Source organism: Nannospalax galili, unplaced genomic scaffold (assembly GCF_000622305.1).
Source record: "Nannospalax galili isolate Female #2095 unplaced genomic scaffold, S.galili_v1.0 scaffold2424, whole genome shotgun sequence".
In the NCBI taxonomy this organism is placed as follows: domain Eukaryota; kingdom Metazoa; phylum Chordata; class Mammalia; order Rodentia; family Spalacidae; genus Nannospalax; species Nannospalax galili.
In genome coordinates, this window is record NW_008351700.1 from 106,199 (window position 1) to 127,724 (window position 21,526).

General features: G+C 39.5%; 1 protein-coding gene across 1 annotated transcript in view; it reads left to right on the forward strand.

Annotated features, from left to right (window-relative positions):
• Positions 1–20,695, forward strand: part of LOC103746527 (peptidyl-prolyl cis-trans isomerase A) — a 90,072-nt gene extending 69,377 nt beyond the window's left edge. The window contains exons 2-3 of the mRNA XM_008848743.3: positions 18,814–18,877; positions 19,935–20,695. Coding sequence (XP_008846965.2) covers positions 18,814–18,877; positions 19,935–20,473 — 603 coding nt within the window. The 3' untranslated portion in view covers positions 20,474–20,695. The remainder of the gene's footprint in view (positions 1–18,813; positions 18,878–19,934) is intronic.
• Positions 20,696–21,526: the final 831 nt, after the last annotated feature.

Below are 21,526 nucleotides of genomic sequence, written 5' to 3' on the forward strand. Positions count from 1 at the left end.
AAAACATCATTTAATTTATGTCTTATAGGGTTTATACTGAGTACAATATTGTATAACTGTATTAATTCAACTGTAAACCTAAAAATTTAGAGCCAATTTTGAAAGAGATGCATCTTAGCTCTGGAAATTGTTATTGAATATGTCAATGCTGTGGTAATGAAATGCTTCTATTAAGTATGTGGTTTTTAAATAAATAATTAAAAAAAACCCCAAGTACTGAGTGGTCTTCTAGAGGACCTGGGTTTAAAATTCAGCACCCATATGGCTGCTAACAATGGTCTATAACTCCAGTTCCAGGGAATCTGACCCTCTCTTCTGTCCTTTGTGGGTTTTGCATGACACAGGTGCACTTGCATACATGCAAGCATAATGCTTAAACACATAAAAATAAAAAATTTTAAAAAGTATAAAAATAAAACAAAATGTGCTCATGTTAACGAGACATATTACAGTTACGAATATGTGTAAAACTTTCTATTTAATTAAAAATATTTTATTATTTTTACTTTATCTGTATGAGTGTTTTGTCTGTATGTATGTAAGTACATTTGTGTTATGTATTGCCCATGGAGATCCGAAGATGGCACTGGATTTCCCTGGAATTGGTTGTTAGCTGTCATGTGCATGCTGGGAATCAAACCCAGGTTCTCTGCAAGAGGAGCCAGTGCTCTTAACCACTGAGCCATCTCTTCAGCCCCATTTAAAAATTTTAAAACTTAATTTTTATTCTATGTGTATAAATGTTTTGCCCGTGTGTATATGTGTACCACATGTGTGCAATGCCTGGAAAATACAGAAAAAGGTGTTAGAGCCCCTGGAACTGGAGTTACAGACAGTTGTTAGCTGCCATGTAGGTGCTGGGAACCAAACCTAGGTCCTCTGCAAGAGTAACAAGTGCTCTTAGCCACTGAACCATCTCTCCAGCCCACAAACACAGCCCCACAAAAAATATTTAAAATATTTTGTTATTTTTTAATATTATGTGTATGAGTGTATTGCCTGCATGTGTGTGAGTGCATCTGTGTCATTCAATGCCCTCAGAAGATGGCGTTGGTTCTCTTGGAACTGGACATGGATGTAAAGCTATTAGTCACCATGTGGGTGCTGGGAATTGAACCTGGGTCCTCTGCAAGAGCAGTCAGTGCTGTTAACTGCTGAGCCATCTCTCCAGACCCACAAACACATTTTAATGTGAAATATTTTTAACCACTTTTTAATTTTGAAATATTTCAGATATATTGAAAAGCTCAGAAAATAACACACATCCATAAAGCTGTCACTAAAATTAAATATGCCCCATTTTCTCTTTTAATAAATAACGTGAAAGATATAGTTACAAAACTATCAGATGCTCATTTAAAAGAATCCAAATAGAGACTTAAAATATAGTCTGTTTTTCAGTTTGATTTTTTTGGCGACATGCTTTTTTCTCTTAAGCCAAAGACCAAGCTAAGCAGGACAGGGGACAATGTCATAGCCTGGCCTTGGCTGGAGGGCCCCGCTGGGGAGAGACATGGATCCAAGTATGACTGACTATCCCAGGACTTTTGGAAGGCAGCTATGCTCACCACTGTACACCAATGCAGTTACAATTGCATGCTTAATAAAAGTATGTGCTGGGAACTGAGACACCTTGCTCTTCTTGGTTTTAAAACCACAGCGGGAGCATCTGAGTATGAACACATTTTCCACAGTACATAGCTCTGGAAATGGTCACTAACTTCCTTGTCACAGGTGAATAAGAATGTTTTCACTTGAAGGACAATGATGCTGATTTTGTTCATATGCTTGGCAGTATGCCTCCACCTGTCCTCTATTATTGTTGAATAATTATATATATGTATATATTTTCTTTTTAAAATTCATTTGTTCTTTCACAATTTCATACATATATATTTTTAAATACAATCCCTCTCTATTATTGTCTTTCTTATTTTGGCTATTTTATTGAATTTTGGTGAATTTCATACAATATATTTTTATCATATTGTATTTGCTACCCTATCTGTACCCCTAATTACCCCCATGCAATTTAATACACTTTAATATATATGTATTAAGACCTATAGTCAAATTTGTGTCCCCAAATGTCCTTCCATGTGGGTCCATTCATTGGAGCCTGGTTAACCTACCAAGGGTCTCACCCTTAAATGAGACTGACTCTCCCCTTTAAAGCAGCCATGGATTGCCAATACTTCTTCAGGGAGGGTTGGGTTTCTTACCTTCTTTACCATGTCTATACTAGGATTTAGAAAACTGTTTCCTTGGAGTTGTTCACCACCTCTGGCTCCTACAAATCTTTCTGCTCTGTCTTCCACAATGATCCCTGAGCCAAGGGAGGGAGAAGTTTGATATAGGTGTCCTATTCAGGGCTAAGCACTCTGCAGTCTCTTACTCTCTCTGCACATTGGTCAGTTGTGGGTCTCTGTGTTAATCACCATTTGCTGCATGAGGAAGCTTCTCTCCTGGGAACTAAGTGATGCTTTCACCTGTGGGTATAACAAGTTGTTAGGGGTCAGTTTAACACACTATCTATTTAGCTGGATAATAGTATTAGGCTCTCCACTATGACCTGTGACTTGTCTGGCCTCAGGTTCCTTGGCTTGATATCAATATCTCCATCCAATGAAGCAGACTTAAATCCAATTAGAAACTGGGTGGTTATTCCCATGATTTTTGTGTCCTTATTGCACCAGTGGGCATATTGTGGTAGGCCAGTTGTTGTAACTTGCAGTGTTCACAGCTGGGTGAGGCTGGTGAGTTTTTATTTTATTTTTTTCAGGTAGCATGCATAGCACCTTCCAGCACTATGAAAACTAGATAGTAGAGATGAGGTTTTGAAGTCAGTACCAGCTTGATCTCCCTGTCTTTGTTCAACAGCTCATGTATGTGGTGTCTTCAGGAATAAGATCTCACTGTCTGTCAAGTTCTGGTAAGTAACCAAGAGCAGGGACAATGACCAGTATTGTTTGAGGGTCTATGGGACCTCTGGTCAACAGCTTCAAAAGAGGGAGTTCATTCTTGGCATTGGGATTTTACTTTGCTAGTCTATAGTGTCTAGTAGAGGCACTGTCCTCCTGTTATTTTAATGTAACTTCTTAATCTCTTTTTATAATGTATATGTATATATACAAAACTTTAAGAAGTTTCTAGGTGGTAGGTTTCCATATGGCTTTTTCTAAATGCCTTTGGTGTTAGTTATCCCTGCTAATAGTCCCTCCTCTGCCCTCCCGTCCCCATCCTATCTAAGCCTTCCTACTGTATTATTTCCCTTTCTCCCTTTATCTCACTGCATTCTACCTCTCCCCCCGCCCCAGGAAGCCTCTCTAGATTTTTGAATTGAAACATACATATCTAAGATTTCAAAGTTAGTATCCAGCTATGAGAAAGAATAATCAACATTTGTCTTTCTGGGTCTGGGTTACCTCACTCAGGATGATTGTTTCCAGTTTCATTCATTTATCTGTGAATTTCATAATTTCATTTTTAAAGAGCTGAATTATTCCATTGTGTATATGCACCACACCTTCAGTATCCCTTCATCAATTGATGGGCATCTAGGTTGTTTCCAATTCCTGGCTATTATGAAAAGGGCACCAATGAACATGTATATGCCCCAGTGGTATGGCTAGATCCTATGGTAGATATTGTAGATAGGTATTTCTAGCTGTTTGGGAAATCTCCACACTGATTTCCATAGTGGCTATATCAGTTTTCACTCCCACCTCTCAGTGGGTAAGAGTTCCCCTTTCTTCACATCCTTACCAGTACTCATTGTTTGTTTTGTGGATCTTAGCGATTTTGAGTGGGGTAAGATGAAATTTCAAAATGGTTTTAATCTGCATTTCCTTGATGATTAAAGATGTTGAGCATTTAAAAAAGGTATTTCTCAGCCATTTGTGTTTCATCTTTAGAGAACTCCCGGTTCAAGTCCTTGCCCCAATTTTAACTGGGTTACTTGTGTGTTTTATGTTTAGTTTTCTGAGCTCTCTCTCTATGTATAGATGTTAACCCTTTCTCAGAGGTAAGTGTGGTAAAGATTTTTTTCTCATTCTGTAGTTGCCTCTTCATTGATGATGGTGCCCTTTGCTGTATTGAAGTTTTTTGGTTTCATGAGGTTCTGTTTGTCAATTATTGGACTTAATTCTTACTTGTAGGTGTCCTATTCAAAACCCCTGTTCTGTGCCTATAAATTCTAATGTATTCCCTACTTTCTCCTCTACCTGATTCAGGGTATTGAGTCTTATGTTGAGGTCCTTGATCCATTTGGAGTTGAGTTTTGTGTGTGATGAGAAACACGGATCTAGTTTCGTTCCTCTACATGCAGGTGTACAGTTTGACCAGCACCATTTGTTGATTGACTTATATTTTTGTTATTTTCCCTTAGCATTGATAAGTTTTGGTTCATATATTTTAGAACTGTGTTGTTGGGGGCATTTGTGCTTACAATTATATAAATTCAGATTAAGAATGCATCAAACCATTCCAGATAAAACCATATATGGGCTCATAAATCTAGAATCTACAATAATGCTTAAGTAGTTCTTTCACAGATAAGAGAAAAAGATACAAAATATTAAATGACTTTCCAAAGTGGCAACAGTACTGATTATTGCTGGAGACAAGATTTAAATTAAGATCTCCTGATTCATATCAAACACTCATCTCTACTAGGACCCTGTAGGAAGCAGAAACTATTTTTTGAATGTCAGTATTTATTACATATATTACATATGCACTATCTTATTACTAACCCTATAAAACGATCTTTTTAGTTTAAACATATAGATAAAAATGATTTGTCTTGTTCTCTAAGATGAAAAAATTTCATTTTGTAAGTATTCTCAGTTGAAAATTTCACAAAGAAATATGAATAATGAATTTATCTTCTTATAGAAATTTTGATTTAAACAATTTTAAATATCCCCCTCTCTCTGTCACTCACTCTATCTCTTTGCTGTTTGTTCTGTGGCACCCATACGGAAGTCCGAGGACAGTTTGTGGGAGTTAATTCTCTCCTTCTACCATGTGGGTCCCAGAGTCAAACTCAGAATATCATTCTTGGAGGCAAGCACCTTTACTTGATGGCTTTACATTTTTTAAAACATTAAATAAAATATAAAGCTCAGACTAATTTATAGTAACTAGTTCTTGTAATATAGACATATGGTGTCAAGGATTTAAATCTAATTTAAAATATTATTGTCATCTACTGATCTGAATTAATGGTTTCTTTTTTAGTTTGTTGTTTTCAACAGAGCTTAAGAAGTAAGATCTTTGGAACACAGGCTAGTAAAAATCAACTAAGTTAAATTTAGGACTAGACTTTTCTAGTAAGGAAAAGAAAAAAGTAGAAAAGACAGATGCAGCAGTAAGTTTTGAAGTAGCATTCATTTTGACATCAGGCCCATGGCTATGAATTCCTCTTTTCTTTTTCTCGAGATTGATATAATTTTTCCCAATAGTCTATTATTTGAATTTCATGCATTAAAATTCATAATAATTTAATTCTCAAGTACCTTCATTCCTATTTATATTGATTGACCTTAAATAAAGTTATTGATCAGAGATAGCTGAGAGTGTGCCTTTTCCTTTCCTGTAGGTTAAATGGCCTTTGTGTTAGGTCAGACTTCCATAATAAAATGCCATAGAGTAAGCAGATCAAACAACACACTTTTATTTCTCACACTTCAGGAGACTGGGAAGTCCACGGTCTAGTAAGAACCCATTCCTGACTTGAAGACAGCTGAATCAAGGAGGGTTATAAACTTTTGGTTCATAATAGCTAGGCTAGTCACATACTTCACACACAGGTCACAGTTATATTCTTTTTCTCTAATTGTGTGTGTGTGTGTGTGTGTGTGTGTGTGTGTATCTGTGTGTCTGTGCTTGCAGCATGTGGGGGTCAGAGGTTAGCACTGTCTTCTTCAATTGCTTTCCACTGAACCTTGAGCTAGACTGGCTGGCCACTGAACCCCAGGCATCCTTCTGTCTCCACCTCCTCAGTACTTGGATTCTAGGCGTGTTCTGCCATGCCTAGTTCTTTATTGGCATTCTAGGGATCCTAACTCAGGTCCTCTTGTATGCAAGACCTTTGTCAACCGAGCCACCTCCTCAGCCCCTATGTTTGTTTTTTAAGGACATAATTCAGACTTAGATTTTCTTTTTCTCTCTCCTTCTCTCTTTTTTCTTTCTTCCTTCCTTCCTCCCTCCCCTTCCTTCCTTCCTTCCTTCCTTCCTTCCTTCCTTCCTTCCTTCCTTCCTTCCTTCCTTCCTTTTTCTTTCTTTCTTTCTTTTCTTTCTCTTTTTCTTTGTTCTTTCAGACAGGGTCTCACTCAGTAGCTCAGGCTGTCCTGGAACTCACTATGTAGCCCAGGCTGGCACTGAACCTATGGTGAGCTGTCTACTTCAGCCTCCTATGTACTGAGATTATTGTTGTGAGCCACCATGCCCGGCCACGCTTAGGTTCCAAAGTTCACTAATGTCTTTATTTCCTTGTTTGTTTTCATGAGCCCACATTTTTGCCCAAGGGACTTCTTTAAACTGTCATCATTCTACCTCCAGAGATCATTTGTAAGAATCTGAGTGGACCACAGAAAGTCTGGTAAACCTAAAACTTAGTGGGAGATTTGGCTGAGCTTAAAGCCTGATCAAAAGAACGCATTGCAATAAATATTTTTACAACTCCTACTATGTTGCCAGGTACTGCTCAATAGTGAATAAAACAGTTTCTGATGTCATGGAGCTCACAGTTCACTGAAGTGATAAACAAACAAAAGCAATAAATGCATGCATTGTTATTGTTGTTGTTTTGAGACAGCATCCCCTTATAGGCCCAGCTGGCCTGGAACTTCTTGTGTAGACCAGGTTGGCCTCCTTTTTACCCGGACCTTCCTGCCTCTGCCTTTTGAATGCAAAGATTAAAGACTTACATCACCACACCTGGCTAAGTATATACATTTTGTGTACTGTTTTAAGAAGAAGAAGAAGACACAGACCAGGGGAATAAAGTTACAATAGAATGCATGGTTAAGGAGGGCCTATCTGACAAGAATTGAAATAGGAATAAAGTACATGGTGAGCTACTTGGATACCTTTGTATAAAGCTGCAAGCCATTGAGGCAAGTGTGGGCTGCAAGTTCAAGGAGCTGGAAGAGACTGAAGAAAGAAGAGATGGAAGGGGTGGGCCAGCTGGCAAGACCAGAGTGCTTGCAGGCCTGGGCCCTTTAAGGCCGCATAGCTGTGAGGGTTAGGGTTCGGTGTCAGTTTGATGAGCTCTAGAATCACCTAGGATTCTGGCCTCTAGGCATGCCTGTAGGGGGTTATCTTGGCTAGCTCAACTGAGGCGGAAGGCCTGCCCATCTTGAGTGACATTCTGTGGACTAGACTGAATCCAAAGGAGAAAGTGAGCTGCGCAGAAGCATCTGTCACTTGACTGCCGATGCAGTGTGACTGGCTGCTTCATGACCTTCTGCTTCAAACTCCTGATCCTGTGACACCCCTGCCATGATGGACAGCACCTGTCAACTAAGAGCTGAAATAGCCCCTTTTCCCTGGAGTTGTTTTGTCATAGTATTTTACCACAGCAGCAGGAAAAATAGCTAATGCAACAGCCCACGTTATGGTGTGTCTGCTTTGAATAGAAATCACTGGAGAGTTTGAGCAGAGAGTAATGCCAGTTGATGCTTATAAAGGATCACATGGAGTTTTGGGTGGAAAACAGTGAAAGAGGACAGGGGTAGAAAGCAGAGATACAAATTAAGAACTTAGTATTTCAGGCAAGTTTGTGCAGACTGTAGTGGTAGCATGGCTCTAGAAAAGGGAAGGAGGAAATTATCTTACGTTTGGTTGGTGAAACGGACATGAAGCAGGTACATGACCTCTTATTTCTTTTATTATCGATAACATGTAGAATTTATAGGGATAATGTAAAATTTACACTGAACCAAATTCTTGCATATTTATCACCAAGATTAAGAAAAAGTGCTGTCAATACCTTAAAAGGAACATAATTATACAAGTGCCAAGAGTAAGCAGGCATTTGCCTTATTTGTATTAATCTGGCCCATACATTTGTAATCTTTCCCAAAGGTAATGAAGAGAACAGCATCTGCAAGTTGCATCCTGTTGTGATGAGTTATAAAAAGGGACTGAGAAGTCAGCTCTGAATTTCCTTTTTTTGTGGTGTGTGTAAACCCAGACTTCAGTATTATTGCCCTGCTGTTTTGCGGTTTCCTTTCCTCTACGTCAACTGCATTCGTGTGAAGGACTTTCTCCAGGATTAAACACTTGCCTCATTGTCAGCGTTTCTGAATTTTCATCTGCCAAACTCTTCACATACAGACTGGGGAAAGTGATTTTTTTTTTTTCCCAACTAAAAACATGGATGTGTCCCGGTACTTCATCTTGGGCAGAATCTTGACAGAGAAATTAAGCAACTGTTGAATCTTCATTGATTATGAAGATAAAACTGTGATGCAAAGAGGGACTGAAGGGAAGTTCTTTCTGCTAATATGAAGAAGACTCCTTTTCACCTGATGGTATCTGAGACAGAAAAATGGCAACATGCAACGGTGGAGCTGCAAGAGTCAGGCAAGTTGGGGAAAAGGGTGTGTCTGGGGAGTTCCTCCAGTCAGGGAAACTGCTCCCCTTGGGGAAACTGGAGATGGTCTGTGCATCTGTGAGCATAGTCCTGCAGCTGGGAGGCTGTGGGCTTGGTGGAATGTGCAGAATGCGTTTGATCAGTTTCCCCACTTAGGGTTGAAGAAAGGGGCATAAAAAGAATGTGGTCAAAATAGGTTGAAAGGAGGAGTGAAGTTCTGGGGAATAAATCTTAGCTTGGATTTAGATTCTAACAAATATGTCTGTTGAAATCTTTGAAGAAAAAGAAAAAATTCTTTGTAATTTACAATGTATGAAAAGTCAGGATATTTTAGGGTGTCCACAAGTATTTGCAGACCTGCTGTTACTCACTTCTCCACAACTCCTCTAGGAATGGGACACTAGCTTCCCATGGGAATAGGAAGATAATATGGAAATGAGATAACAATGTTCTTAATGATCTTATTGTATCCATGACAACCAAGAGATATTAGAGAAAAAGGGCTCTGAGAAGAGGAGGACCGAAAAACCTCATTTTTCTTTGGGAAAACTTCAGTAGGAGACTATTTATAAACTTTATTGCCTTTCTCTTTCCTTTCCAATGAGTTTAAGAACTTCACTGGCATTTTTCCCTCACAGGATTCCCAGGAAGTCCTGCAGCCTGACGCCCAGAGTATCTCAGCTTTGTAGGTCTTCAGTCCATGGGTAGATCCCTAGCCCAGGGCTACATGTTGTGTTGGAGGAAAGCATGAGAGAAATTCAGACTTGATTTAAAGGGCTGTGCAAATAATCATCCTCATTCTCCTGAAACATGGGGACAGATGCCAGATAGTCTTACCAAAGCCAGAGGGTAGTGATATGGCCTTATTTCTGTGATGAGTACTCCAGGAGAAAGCTTTTTCTCCTGAATACTGGAGACCTGAACTTTTTGCCAGTCTCTATTACTAGCTGTGTCTGGTTCTGGCAGAGTCGTTCACTTGTTTATGCCTTCAACAATAATGGTGGCCCTGCTTCATCTGTTGATCAAATCAGAACAGGATTATTTTGGGGGTCAAAGAAGATGATGTAAAAAGTGAAATGATAAATATGTACATGGCATTGGCCATTGTGTTGGACAGTGCAGCACAAGTGATCACTGTGAGGCTGTTTGTCAAGTGGCTATGGACTTGTGAAGCAGAACTTTACAAAGTAAGAATCTGAAGTTCAGCAGGCAAATAGCTTCTCTCCCTATTTTGTCTTGTTAGTATCAAAGTCTTGTGTCTATCTCTGTGTCTGTGATGGCTAATCTGGGTTGTCAGTTTGACACCCCTGGGAAAAGGGAACCTCAGTTGAAGAATTTCTCCACCAGATTGGCCTGTGGGCATGTCTGTGAGGCATTGTCTTGATTGCTAGTTGACATAGGCGGGCTCAGCCCACTGAGGGCGATACCATCCTTAGGCAGGTGGGCTGGGCTGTATAAAAATGTTAGGTGAGCCAGAGCCAGCAGGAGAGCAAGCCAGTAAACAGTGTTCCTCCATGGCTTCTGCTTCAGTTCCTGCTTGAGCTCCTGCCCTGACTCCCCTCAGTGATGGATTGTGACCTGGAAGTATAAGCCAAATAAGCCTTTTCTTCCCAAAGTTGCCCTTGGTTAGAATATTTCAGCACAGCAACAGAAAACTAACAAGAACAGTATCTCTGACTTTTGTTTGGTTACTCTTTCTGATCTGTCTTATTGCCTCTTTCAGGGACCTTGTGATAGTTTAAACCCCAAATACAGAGTTAATCCAGAATGGCTAAGGGTTATAACTACAAATAAGTAGAAAATGTTTGTCTATGTATTTATTTCTTTGTATGCATATGTGTATGTCTCTCTGTGTGAGTGTATATGTGTATATAGACGTATGCATTTTTCCTTGCTCAGAGTCCAGAGGACAGCATATATCACTCCTCTTATATCACTCTGCGTATTCCTTTGAGGAAAGGTTACTCCTTGAACCCAGGGCTGTGTTTTTCTCAGCTAGGCTGGAATCCAGTAAGCTGCAGGGATCTACCTGTATTTATCTCCCTTGGAGCTAGGCAGAATGCCTGGCTTGTTACTTGAGGAACAAGATGAGTGAGCATCAAGCACTCTTAACTACTGAACCATCTCTCCAGCTCTAGCTATAGGTAATAGTTTTTTTAAGTTTTAAAATTACCTCAGTAAGCTATTTTATACTTTGCTAATTTGTTTTTTAGTAGTGCTTTGTTCATAGAACTACATTAAACACAAACAGGAAGATACAAATATTACCTATAAATGATCATTTCCATTTCAAGAACTGAGGATGCTCCAAGATTCACCCAATCCAGCTTCAAAGAATATTTTGCTATAATTTTCCTAAAATTGAAAATTGTGATTATAGGGTATTTTGGAAGACATGGTTATTTCAGTTTTTTTTCTTCTAGTTTCTTTCTAATTAAAAATAGCCACAGGCACAAAATGCATTATGAAATGTTTATTATTTAAAACTACTGATGTAACAATAGAAGCAATTAGTAGGAATTTAAAAGTATAGCTTTTATGACTATAATAATTTAAGATTAATCAGAGTCAGGATGATATAATATTTCTTTAATTTTCAATGTTTTACCTGGAAATGATTTATAGAAGAATCAAGGAAAAGTTACATGCCCATTTGTGGCCAAACTAGCAGTCAAGTACAATTGAAATATTTAGGAGTGCTAATTTTCAATTAGGTTTATTCTAAGCTCAGGACAATCAGGTTCACTGATACAAATTCATTAAGTTAAACACCCTTTAGCTCAACTCATCATATGTTGGCTTTGACTTTTGGTCATGGAGTGACTTTAACACATGGTAAGGATGGCTCATTGGTCCTCTTCCAGATACACACATGCAGCTGTTTTTGTTACATGACTTAGTATCATGTGGAACTGGAAATAGGGATAATAAGGCTAAAAGAAAACTGAAAACTATTTACCTCAATTAAACAGGTACCATATATATGTACACAAGATAAAAATGAATACTTTAGTCATGCAAGTACAAGTTGGTTTCTTTTGCTACTGGCTAGACATAATGGGAAAAAAACCCCATAACCTCCTAAAAATTTGGGAGTAGGAGAGAGAGAAAGAGAGAGGCAATCTTACTTCAAACCAGGGGACAAGATCTAAGCAAGCTAGAAACACTGGGATTTCTTTGTGTAATATGTGAGGGAAAACATGCCATAAGACATTTATTACTGTCTCAACACTGCTCTAAGCATTATTTTTTGGATGGATCTGACTCAACCATGAGTGAATTCAGCAGGACAACTCCCCTTTGGTCTGTATTTGGTGTGGCAAAACCAGAAAAATATGAGCATTCCCCATTAAGGCACTTCAAGAAGAGAATCAGCTGGATCTCTGGAATCCTTCCCTGCCTCAAACTTGCGGTTGTTTCTGAGTTTCAACCCTGAGACTCCCTAGCACCACACCATCTTAGCCTTCAGTCTTCCTTGGGTCAAGGGGATCCTATCCCATCCTGGATCTGTGAACCCTTCTAGTCTTTGCAGGATTCTCTGGGATCCTTTCTCACCCCACACTTGCACCCTGAACTCTGTCCCTAAGACCTCCCTGTGGCCCACCATCTGAGGTCTGTGTGCCCCAGACCTGCGAACTCTCACCCTAATTTACCAACCAATCCATTCACCACTCAGCCCCCATTCCATCCTGCTGATCCAGGACCTTGTTCTGTCAGTCCTGGAATCTCAACTCAAAAGTTGCACCTGAGACCACTTCTGCAGGGGCCTGAGGTCAGGGGCGAGGCAGGATGGCACCTAGAGGAAATGGCCAGGGTGTGATCAAACGTTTGGTGCCTAGAGGAAATGGCCAGAAAATGGCCAGACTTGTTTTGAAGAATTGCTGATTGGCTCCTGCCATTTCCATGCATCTTGGCAGCGCGTGATCACCTCGTGAACGCTATGCTGTGCTATGGAGAGGAGACTGCATGCTCAAGTTCACCTTTAATATGATTGGATACTTGGTTGGGGAGGGGATTTTCCTTTGTGGTTTTTGCCTTCATAAGCCCTGTAACTCCTGTAATAAACGAGATAAACGAGTTCCTGTTTGACTGGCTCCCTGTCGCATCTGATTGTCTCCCTAGGGGAGGCTGCGGGTAACAGGCGGACAGCTCATCATCACAGAAGTCTAGGTGCCCAAGTCTCAGTGGATAAAACACAAACAACATGAACAACTCAGATAATATGGTTAATACAGAAATTAACAACCCTGTTGTAATGTTTCTTGGACATGGCAACCAAGTGGATGCACGAGACAGTGATTTCAAAACAACAATTATAAGTACATTCAAGGAGCTCAAAGAGGATATGAATAAAAAACTGAATGGAGACTGCGAAAACACGGTTGAATGAAATAACTAAAACAATTCAAATATGAGACTAGAATTTAATAAAGAAATAGAATCTGAAGAAAAGTCAATCTGAAATAAAGCTTGAAATTAAAAAAATTATAAATTCCAATAAAAAGCTTAGAGGATGGATGAAAAAAAGAACTGGAGGAAATGGAACAAAGACTATCAGATCTTGAAGACAAGCTAGGGAAAGTGGACCACTCAATCAAAGAAAACACTAAATCTAAAATAATCCAGGAACAGAATATGCAAGACCTCCGGGAGACTGTAAAAAGACCAAACCTATGAATTATAAGTATAGAAGAAGAAGAAACCCAGGCCAAAGGCACAGAATATATTTTTAATAAAATCATAGAAGAAAATGCCTGAACTTAGTGAAAGAGATACTTATCAAGATTAATTTATCTCTAAACTCTCACCAGAGACGTTTCATTATGCAGCAGATGGTGATTAACACAGAAACCCATAACTGGCCAATGAGCAGAGAATAAGAGGCTGCAGACTACTTATACCTGAATAGGACACCTGTATCAAATTTCTGCCTTCCAAAGCTTAGGGATCATTGAGGAAGAGGGGAATGGAATGATTGTAAGAGCTAGGGGTGGTGGATGACCACAGGGAAGCGGGGTTTTCCAAACAGTTGGGCAGTGAGCTCACAATAGTGACAACATGCACAAGTCCCGTGCAAGCTCAAACCAGACAAAATTCCAGCATAGAACTGATGAAATTGGTAAGAAATCCCAATACACCCTAAGGAACTTTTGGCAATTGATGGCTGCTGGGAGGAGGAAAGATGGTGTCTTACAGGGATAGGATTTGTGATGGGCCCAATGGATGAACCTATACTGAAGGACATTTGGGGATATAAATCAGATTCTATAGGATATAGATATATGAGAGTATATTGAATTAGGCAGGGGCAATGAGGTGGTGCAGAGAGTAGAGGGGATCTAAGCACTACCAAACTATATTGTATGAAAATCACATTCAACAAAAATAAAATAAAAATTAATATACAAAAATTTAATAAAATTTTTAGCTTCAAGTTCTGAGGCAATCAAGGACTGTGGCAATAGCCTCTGTTATTTTGGGAGTCTCTACCCTGACCAACAAATTGAAGTTTCTCTTGTCTGGCACTGTGTTTCTTGTTATATAGCCTTCAACTATACACTGAATTTTTCAGTGCATTTTTCAGTAGACTTTTGAACTACTACATTTCCTTCTGGTTGCCTTCTAGAACTTGAAGGTAACACCCTATCGCTGAATACAGGATGTACTTTGGACCCAGGACTGAGAGCAATGGAGCTCTAACTGATCTGGAAGCCTCCTCCCTGAAGACTAGCTCTCATAGTACCAGAGGATACTATGCAAGCTGCTAAGGTATAAAGTCAATCAATGGTCCAACCCAGCTGTAAAGAGCTAATAACCACAACCAGCACAGCATGCTCTCTGTGTGGTAGTGGTGCTTTTATTTCTGGGGAAATCAACAGCCATCTAATTGGATTTAAAACCCACTCAATGGGAGGGCACTCTCATGTGTAGTGCTGCAGATATAACCAAATTCACATGGTTAGAGAGGTCATATAGATCCTAGAGAAAAACTTACATCTGTTACATATGTAGACAAACATAATTTCTTACCTTATACTAAATATGTATCCTTATGTTTTACAGACAATGTACTTCTCATCACTCATCAAAGAAACTTCTTTTTGCAACAGATGGAAACCATTGGTGTTCCACAACTGGTCAAAGCAGAGGGTAAGTGCCTGTGAGATGCCCAGCCCTAAGCAACATATCTACAATGTATCCTATACCTAAGGCTCAGGAACCATAGCAGAACTGGGGCAGTTAATGCATCTCTCAACTCTTACCAGCAAAGCTTCCTGATGCAACAGATGGTGATTAACACAGAAAGTCATGACTGGCCAAAATGTAGAGAATAAGAGACCTCAGAGTATGTGTCCCTGGACAGGACTCCTATATTAAACCTCAGCTACCCGGGGCTCAGAGATCATTGTGGAAGAGGGCGTGAAAAGACTCAAAGAGCCAGAGATGGTGGATAACAACACAGAGACAATTTTTCAGGCAGCCAGGAACTTGCTCATATAAATTTACAGCAATAGTGACAACATGCACAAGACCCATGCAAACTCAAACTAGTCAAAACCCCAGCATATAAGTGGGGAAATGGTAAGAAGCCCCAATCTTAGTTGAGGAACTTTTGGCAACTGGTCATGATGCTAAATAGGTTGACTAGGCTTCAGTGGATGAACTCACACACTAAGGGACATCTGGGAACACACATGACCCAATAGGCCTTAAAATATGATAGAATGCATGAAATCTGGCAGGGAGGGTATGGGGGTGCATATAGGGGAGGGGGGCTAACCATGACTAAGATGTACTATATGAAATGCACAAAATTCAATAAAAAAATTGAAAAAATTTATTTAAAGATTAAAAGTTCAAATGTGTTTGAATTTTGTCTTCAAACTACATCCTAGAAAGTATGTACAACCACAATACTGAGCTCAAATGTTCTGTGAAATACTTTGCCCTGTGTAGTTACCACCTATGTTCATTAATTTCTGATTAAATTCTCAAATAAAATTTTTGATTTGCCTTTTTCATCTTTTAATTAAATTTTTATTTGGAGATAATTGTAGCTTCACAGGAGGCCCTGAGAAATAGTATAGAAAGACCCTATGTTTCTTTTATCCAAGCCTCCATTGATGACAACTTGCAACTGTTATGACACTCAGAAGTTGGCACTGACACAGTGATGGGAAAGATCACTACCCTCTTGGTGGAGTTAGCTCATCATAGCCTTTTGAGTCCATGTATAATTTCCCTCCAGCTCCACCTGCTCATCAGCCTCCTGGCAATGACCAGCTTGTTCTCCACTCATTAACCTTTCCAAAATGTTATATAAAGGGAATTATACAGTGTGTAACTTTCTATGATTGGCTTTCTTTATGTATTGTAAGTCTCTAGAGACCCAACCAGGTTGTTGGATATGTCAATAATTTGTTTCTTACTACATGCTAAATATGGATCCTTATATTTACAGACAAGTATGCCAGTCACCACTCATCAAAGAAGCTTCTTTTGCAACAGACAGAGACTGTTACAGAGTTCTGCAACTGGTCACACACAGAGATGCTCAACCCTAAGTGACACATCTACAGTGGAACGTCTACGCCTAAGGTTCATGGAACATAGTGGAACAAGTGGTAGAGAGAAAACTAATGCATTTCTCAACTCTCAATGAAGCTGTCTCATGCAACAGAGGGCAATGAAGACAAAAGGCCACAACTGGCCAAAACATAGAGAATAAGATTCTGCAGAGTGTGGGTCCTGGACAGGACTCCTATATTAAACTTCATCCACTTAAGGCTCAGAGATATTGCAGAAGAGGGGTAGAATGATTGTAAGAGCCAGGGGAGGATGTGCATGACCATATGGAAACAGAGTCTTTCAGGCTCCTGGGACCTTGCTCATATAAACCTAGAGCAATGGTGTCAACATGCACCAGACCCATGCAAACCCAAGCAGACAAAATCCCAGCATAGAACTTGGGAAATGGGCAGCAGGCCCCAACTTTAACTGAAGAACGGTTGGCAGCTGATTACTGCCAGTTGAGGGAGAGTTTCTTCTTTAAGGGAGAGACTCTATATAGGCTGGCTAGACCCCAGGCTGACTGACTTGCACTGAGGGATGTATGGGTACAGTAATTTGACTTGATAGGTCTTAACACATATGACAGAATGCATGAAATCCACTGGGAGGGGTTTGGGGAGGATAGGGGAGGTGGTATAAAGATGATTAAGATGTTCTATATGAAATGCAGAAAACGTCAATAAAAATATACATAAAAATAAATAAAAAGAAAATGAATAATGCCAGAGTGAGGCTCAGAAGAATCTACTAGCATTCTGTTTGCTAACCCATGGCTTAAGGACTCAGTTTATGACACATGAAATCTATAGTCCTTTTCTGCCAAGTTATCTGGACTTCATTTTATCTAGATACCCAGGGCTGGGCTACAACACTCATTCTCTGTGGCAGAGGTGTCTAGATGGTCACTATCTGCTACTCTTGAATTGATAGAGACCCTTGAAACCTGAGGAACATAGAAGCAGTGTTGAGGGTAGACACTGGCAACAGCTATAAGACATATACAATTTTCTTGATAACTGAAAGAACCAGGTTCTAGAGACAGTAGACACAAACTAGCAGTAAAATGGGAGGAAATAATGCCATGAACTCCTTTCCAGATAGAAGGATTTACATACCACTTACAAGATTTTGAAAAATGAACTCATGTCATGGTCTAACCAACTTGTTTCTTGACCAAACTCAAGTCAGCCTTGAAGTTCTTTCATTCTCTGTGTTAGATAACTCAGTTCTGGTCTTTATTCAGTAATAGAGGCAATCTGGGGATAGGACTGACTATGGCCTACTGAATTTGAATGAGAAATAAAGGTAGAACACTTGTTTCCTGAGCCAGACATGAAATCTATTCTTGTAAGTAACGATATATCAAGATCCCATTCCACAGAGGGTCAGATAGTTGGAAGACAAAGTAAAAGGAAATGACAGGGAAAAAAAGGCAAATGTAAAGAAAGGAGAAAACACTTGAAATTGCTTCTATTTCAAGGGTGAGGTCTATGAAACTACAGCAGACACCATCATACCATCTGACTTGAGCTGTTCTCACTAAGAGTTCAGAGCACAAGGTACTGAAGGAACCAGAGATGAGGTCCCCAAGTTTCTTGTTGTTTGCACTGGTTTTGACGACCTCAAAAAGATATATTTAGCATCATAAGCTTCTTATTTCCTCTACTTTCAGAAAAAAAAGGTGTTATAATTCAAGTTCCCAGGAAATAGATTTTAAGACACTGAGAATTATATACACTAGATATGCTACCAAGTGCTCTTGTAACTTCTTTGGAAGGTTAAAAAAAGCTGAATTTTACAAAGAAACTGAATTACAGTATTTTGAAGAAATGTCTTGATTATTTCTACTTGGAGTTGGAGAGGCAAGATAGACTTTTGGGGTCAGGGGTTGTTCCAAATCTGAGTGAGGATGTTAATTCTTACTGAAAAATCAGTCATTTGCACATAAAGAAATGATTTTTATCCCTAGTGGGTAGAGAAAGCAACAGGATCAGAGTAGTGATGCAATCGTCCACTGTCACATAACTTCTCAGTGGAACAGCTGGGGCTGTTTTCTCTATGGCCTGGCTCAGAAACATCCCTGCCAAGGGATATATCACCCCGGGAAGAAGGTTGCAGCCTGTCATCTCTCACTGAATTCTGACTTCATAGCAAAACAAATATGCTTTCAAGGTTCTTTGAAATTAGTATGTGCCTATCTTTTGATTTTGAACAACATAGATAATAGTATTTACCTTGCTTAAATTATTTTTAATAGCAAAAATAAATTTCAAACAACTTTTCTTTAATATCAAAATTTCCCTCTTTGCTTGTTACTTAATGGTAATCTTAAACCAAGACTCCCCTTGGGTTTTTAATGGACTTTTTCTTAAATATAAATCACAAAATCATCTCAGTGACTAAATATTTTCCCTTGAAGTAATGTATGCCAAAAAAATAAATGTTGTGTGACTTCTGTTGCTTATAGTGTTCTCTGCCTAATCCACACAGGAGATCTGTGGGTTTAAGGAAATGTGGCCAGAGCACAAATTTGGAATCTGTGAGTCTGACAGGTTATGAGCTTTGCCTGAGGGTGTAGCTTGTGGCCCAGGCCCCTGGTACACCTTACCTGGATCTGCATCTCTGTGGCCTTTTCACAGGCTGCTTTAACCCTATGTACATTCTTCCTCGGCTCTGCATCTGGGAGGCAGCGTGTTGTACCTCGTAAGTCAGTAGAAGAACCACAGCCAGTGTGGAGGAACAGCTAAAAGAACTGCAAAGAGGAATTGGAACCCTCAGCTCCCATGAGTGCCTAAGAAAAATAACCACTCTTGGAGAAGGATTAAGGATTTCCATAGAACTCATTATCTGTTTTCTTTGGATGCATTCTGTTATTAGTCAGCGTGATGTGGGCTGGGTACCACATTAGAACCAGTAACAGAAAATATTGATCCTGCAACTTGTGAAAAGCATGAACCAGGCATGAGTTTATCTCAGTGCTTCCATAAATGGTAACTTTGAGTCCAGTTATTGGAAACTTTCTTGATTATTATTTGAAGTAGAACCAACTAAAATAAAACTGGCTTGGATTCTTGGGTCAAGTATTTCACTTTTGGTGGCAAAAAATAAACTACATAAAAGGACTATGTCTATTTTTCTTAACTTTCCTTTCATTTTTGGTCTTTCAGTTAGAGTGAGGTGGTGAGGTCCTGAAAAATATTCTCTATATGTGAGAGAGCAAGAGAGAAAGAGCTAGAGTGAGAGAGAGAGAGAGTGTGTGTGCACGCATAAGTGTGTAACAAAGACAGAGAGATAGAGTGACAGAGAGGAGAGAGGGAGGAAGATAGAGAGAGAAGGAGTAAGCATTTGCTGCATCTGAATGTGTTAAATAGCTGTAAGCATAGCCTGTTAAATAGCCCAAGTCTTTTTTGAAGGCTATGAGACTGGCTGAGGTTTGGTCTAGGCTGTGTAGGTGTTATTTCAATGGGGTAGGTGTCTCAAAGTGACTGATGGGAAATGTTCTGGAGACAAGAGGTCAAACTGTGATATCTCTATGGCAGAACTCAGACTCCATGTCTTCCAATAGTCTCACAAAGCGCCAAAGGCTGCAGCTCACATCAGGTGTGTCTGGTTCTGGTAGGGTTAAGGAAGTACCACATCTTCTGGGGACAATGATCAAAGATGTGTTAATGCCAGAAATGAAGAGCAGAAGGACAGGGCAGGAACAAGTAACTGACAACTTTTTGTATGGTAATTTAACAACAGTCAAAACTGTTTTCAGGCTCTGCAGACGCCGCTGTCCCCTGTAGCCGCTCGCTGTCAGCCATGGTCAATCCTACCGTGTTCTTCGACATCGCAGTTGATGGCGAGCCTTTGGGTCGCGTCTCCTTCGAGCTGTTTGCAGACAAAGTTCCAAAGACAGCAGAAAACTTTCGTGCTCTGAGCACTGGAGAGAAAGGATTTGGTTATAAGGGTTCCTCCTTTCACAGAATTATTCCAGGATTCATGTGCCAGGGTGGTGACTTCACACGCCATAATGGCACTGGTGGCAAGTCGATCTATGGGGAGAAATTCGAGGATGAGAACTTCATCCTGAAGCATACAGGTCCTGGTATCTTGTCCATGGCAAATGCTGGACCAAACACAAACGGTTCCCAGTTTTTCATCTGCACTGCCAAGACTGAGTGGTTGGATGGCAAACACGTGGTCTTCGGGAGGGTGAAAGAAGGCATGAATATTGTGGAAGCCATGGAGCGCTTTGGGTCACGGAATGGCAAGACCAGCAAGAAGATCACCATCTCTGACTGTGGACAGCTCTAATACTTTTCACTTGTGTGCATCTTAACCACCAGACCATTCCTTCTGTAGCTCAGGAGAGCACCCTCCGCCCCATCTGCTCGCAGTATCCCATAACCTTTGTGCTCTCGATGTCTCAATGCAGTTCTTTGGGTTCCATATTCTCCTTACTCCCCTCCAAGTCTAGCTGGATTGCAGAGTTAAGTTTATGATTATGAATAAAACTAAATAGGAAAAAAAAAAAAACTGTTTTCAGTACTGATTAGGATGTCCATAGGAATGCAAAGAATTTTTACAGGGTATTGTTAAGAACTGAGAATACTTCTTTTAATAAATAACCCATTGAAATAAAATACCAGAATTAGAAACCTTATCAGTTGACAGTTGTAATCCTTATGAAAATTACTGTCTTAGGGTTTGAGGACCACAGAAAATATTCAGGGCTGAATCAGATAATTGTGTTGTAGGTAACAATGCTACAAACTGAATGATAACAAATACATGTATGTACTTGAGCAGTTCCTGTAGGAATTTACCTTAAGTAAACAAGGGTACAGGCAAGTAGCCACTGTAAGAGTTATCTTTCAAACATGCTCATATAGTTAAAAACAGGAATAAGTAAAATGTTGAGAATCAAGAATTTGTTAAATAGATGATAGAACAAGCATATAATAGAAACACATTTTGTTATGAAGTTTAGATGGAAATATGTATACCCATGTGTAACATGTATGCAAATATATTGCATATTACTTTGAAGCATTCAAACCCACAGAAAAGTTGAAAGAATGTGCAATGAATGTCTGTTGATGACTTGCCTCTCGTGTGTGTATATGTGTGTGTGTGTGTGTGTGTGTGTGTGTGTGTATACTTTCATTCCTTTTCCTAAACCTGAAAGCAGGTTGCTGATGTAATAAGATTTCACTTCTTAATATCTCCTCGTCCAAGAACAAGTATGTTCTCTTTCATGAAACCATTACCACATTAGAAAATAATCATAATTCAGTAATATCATTTATAAATGTGTTTTCATTTTCCTAAAATATTTTCATGGTAATTTTTCTTTTTTGGTTCAAA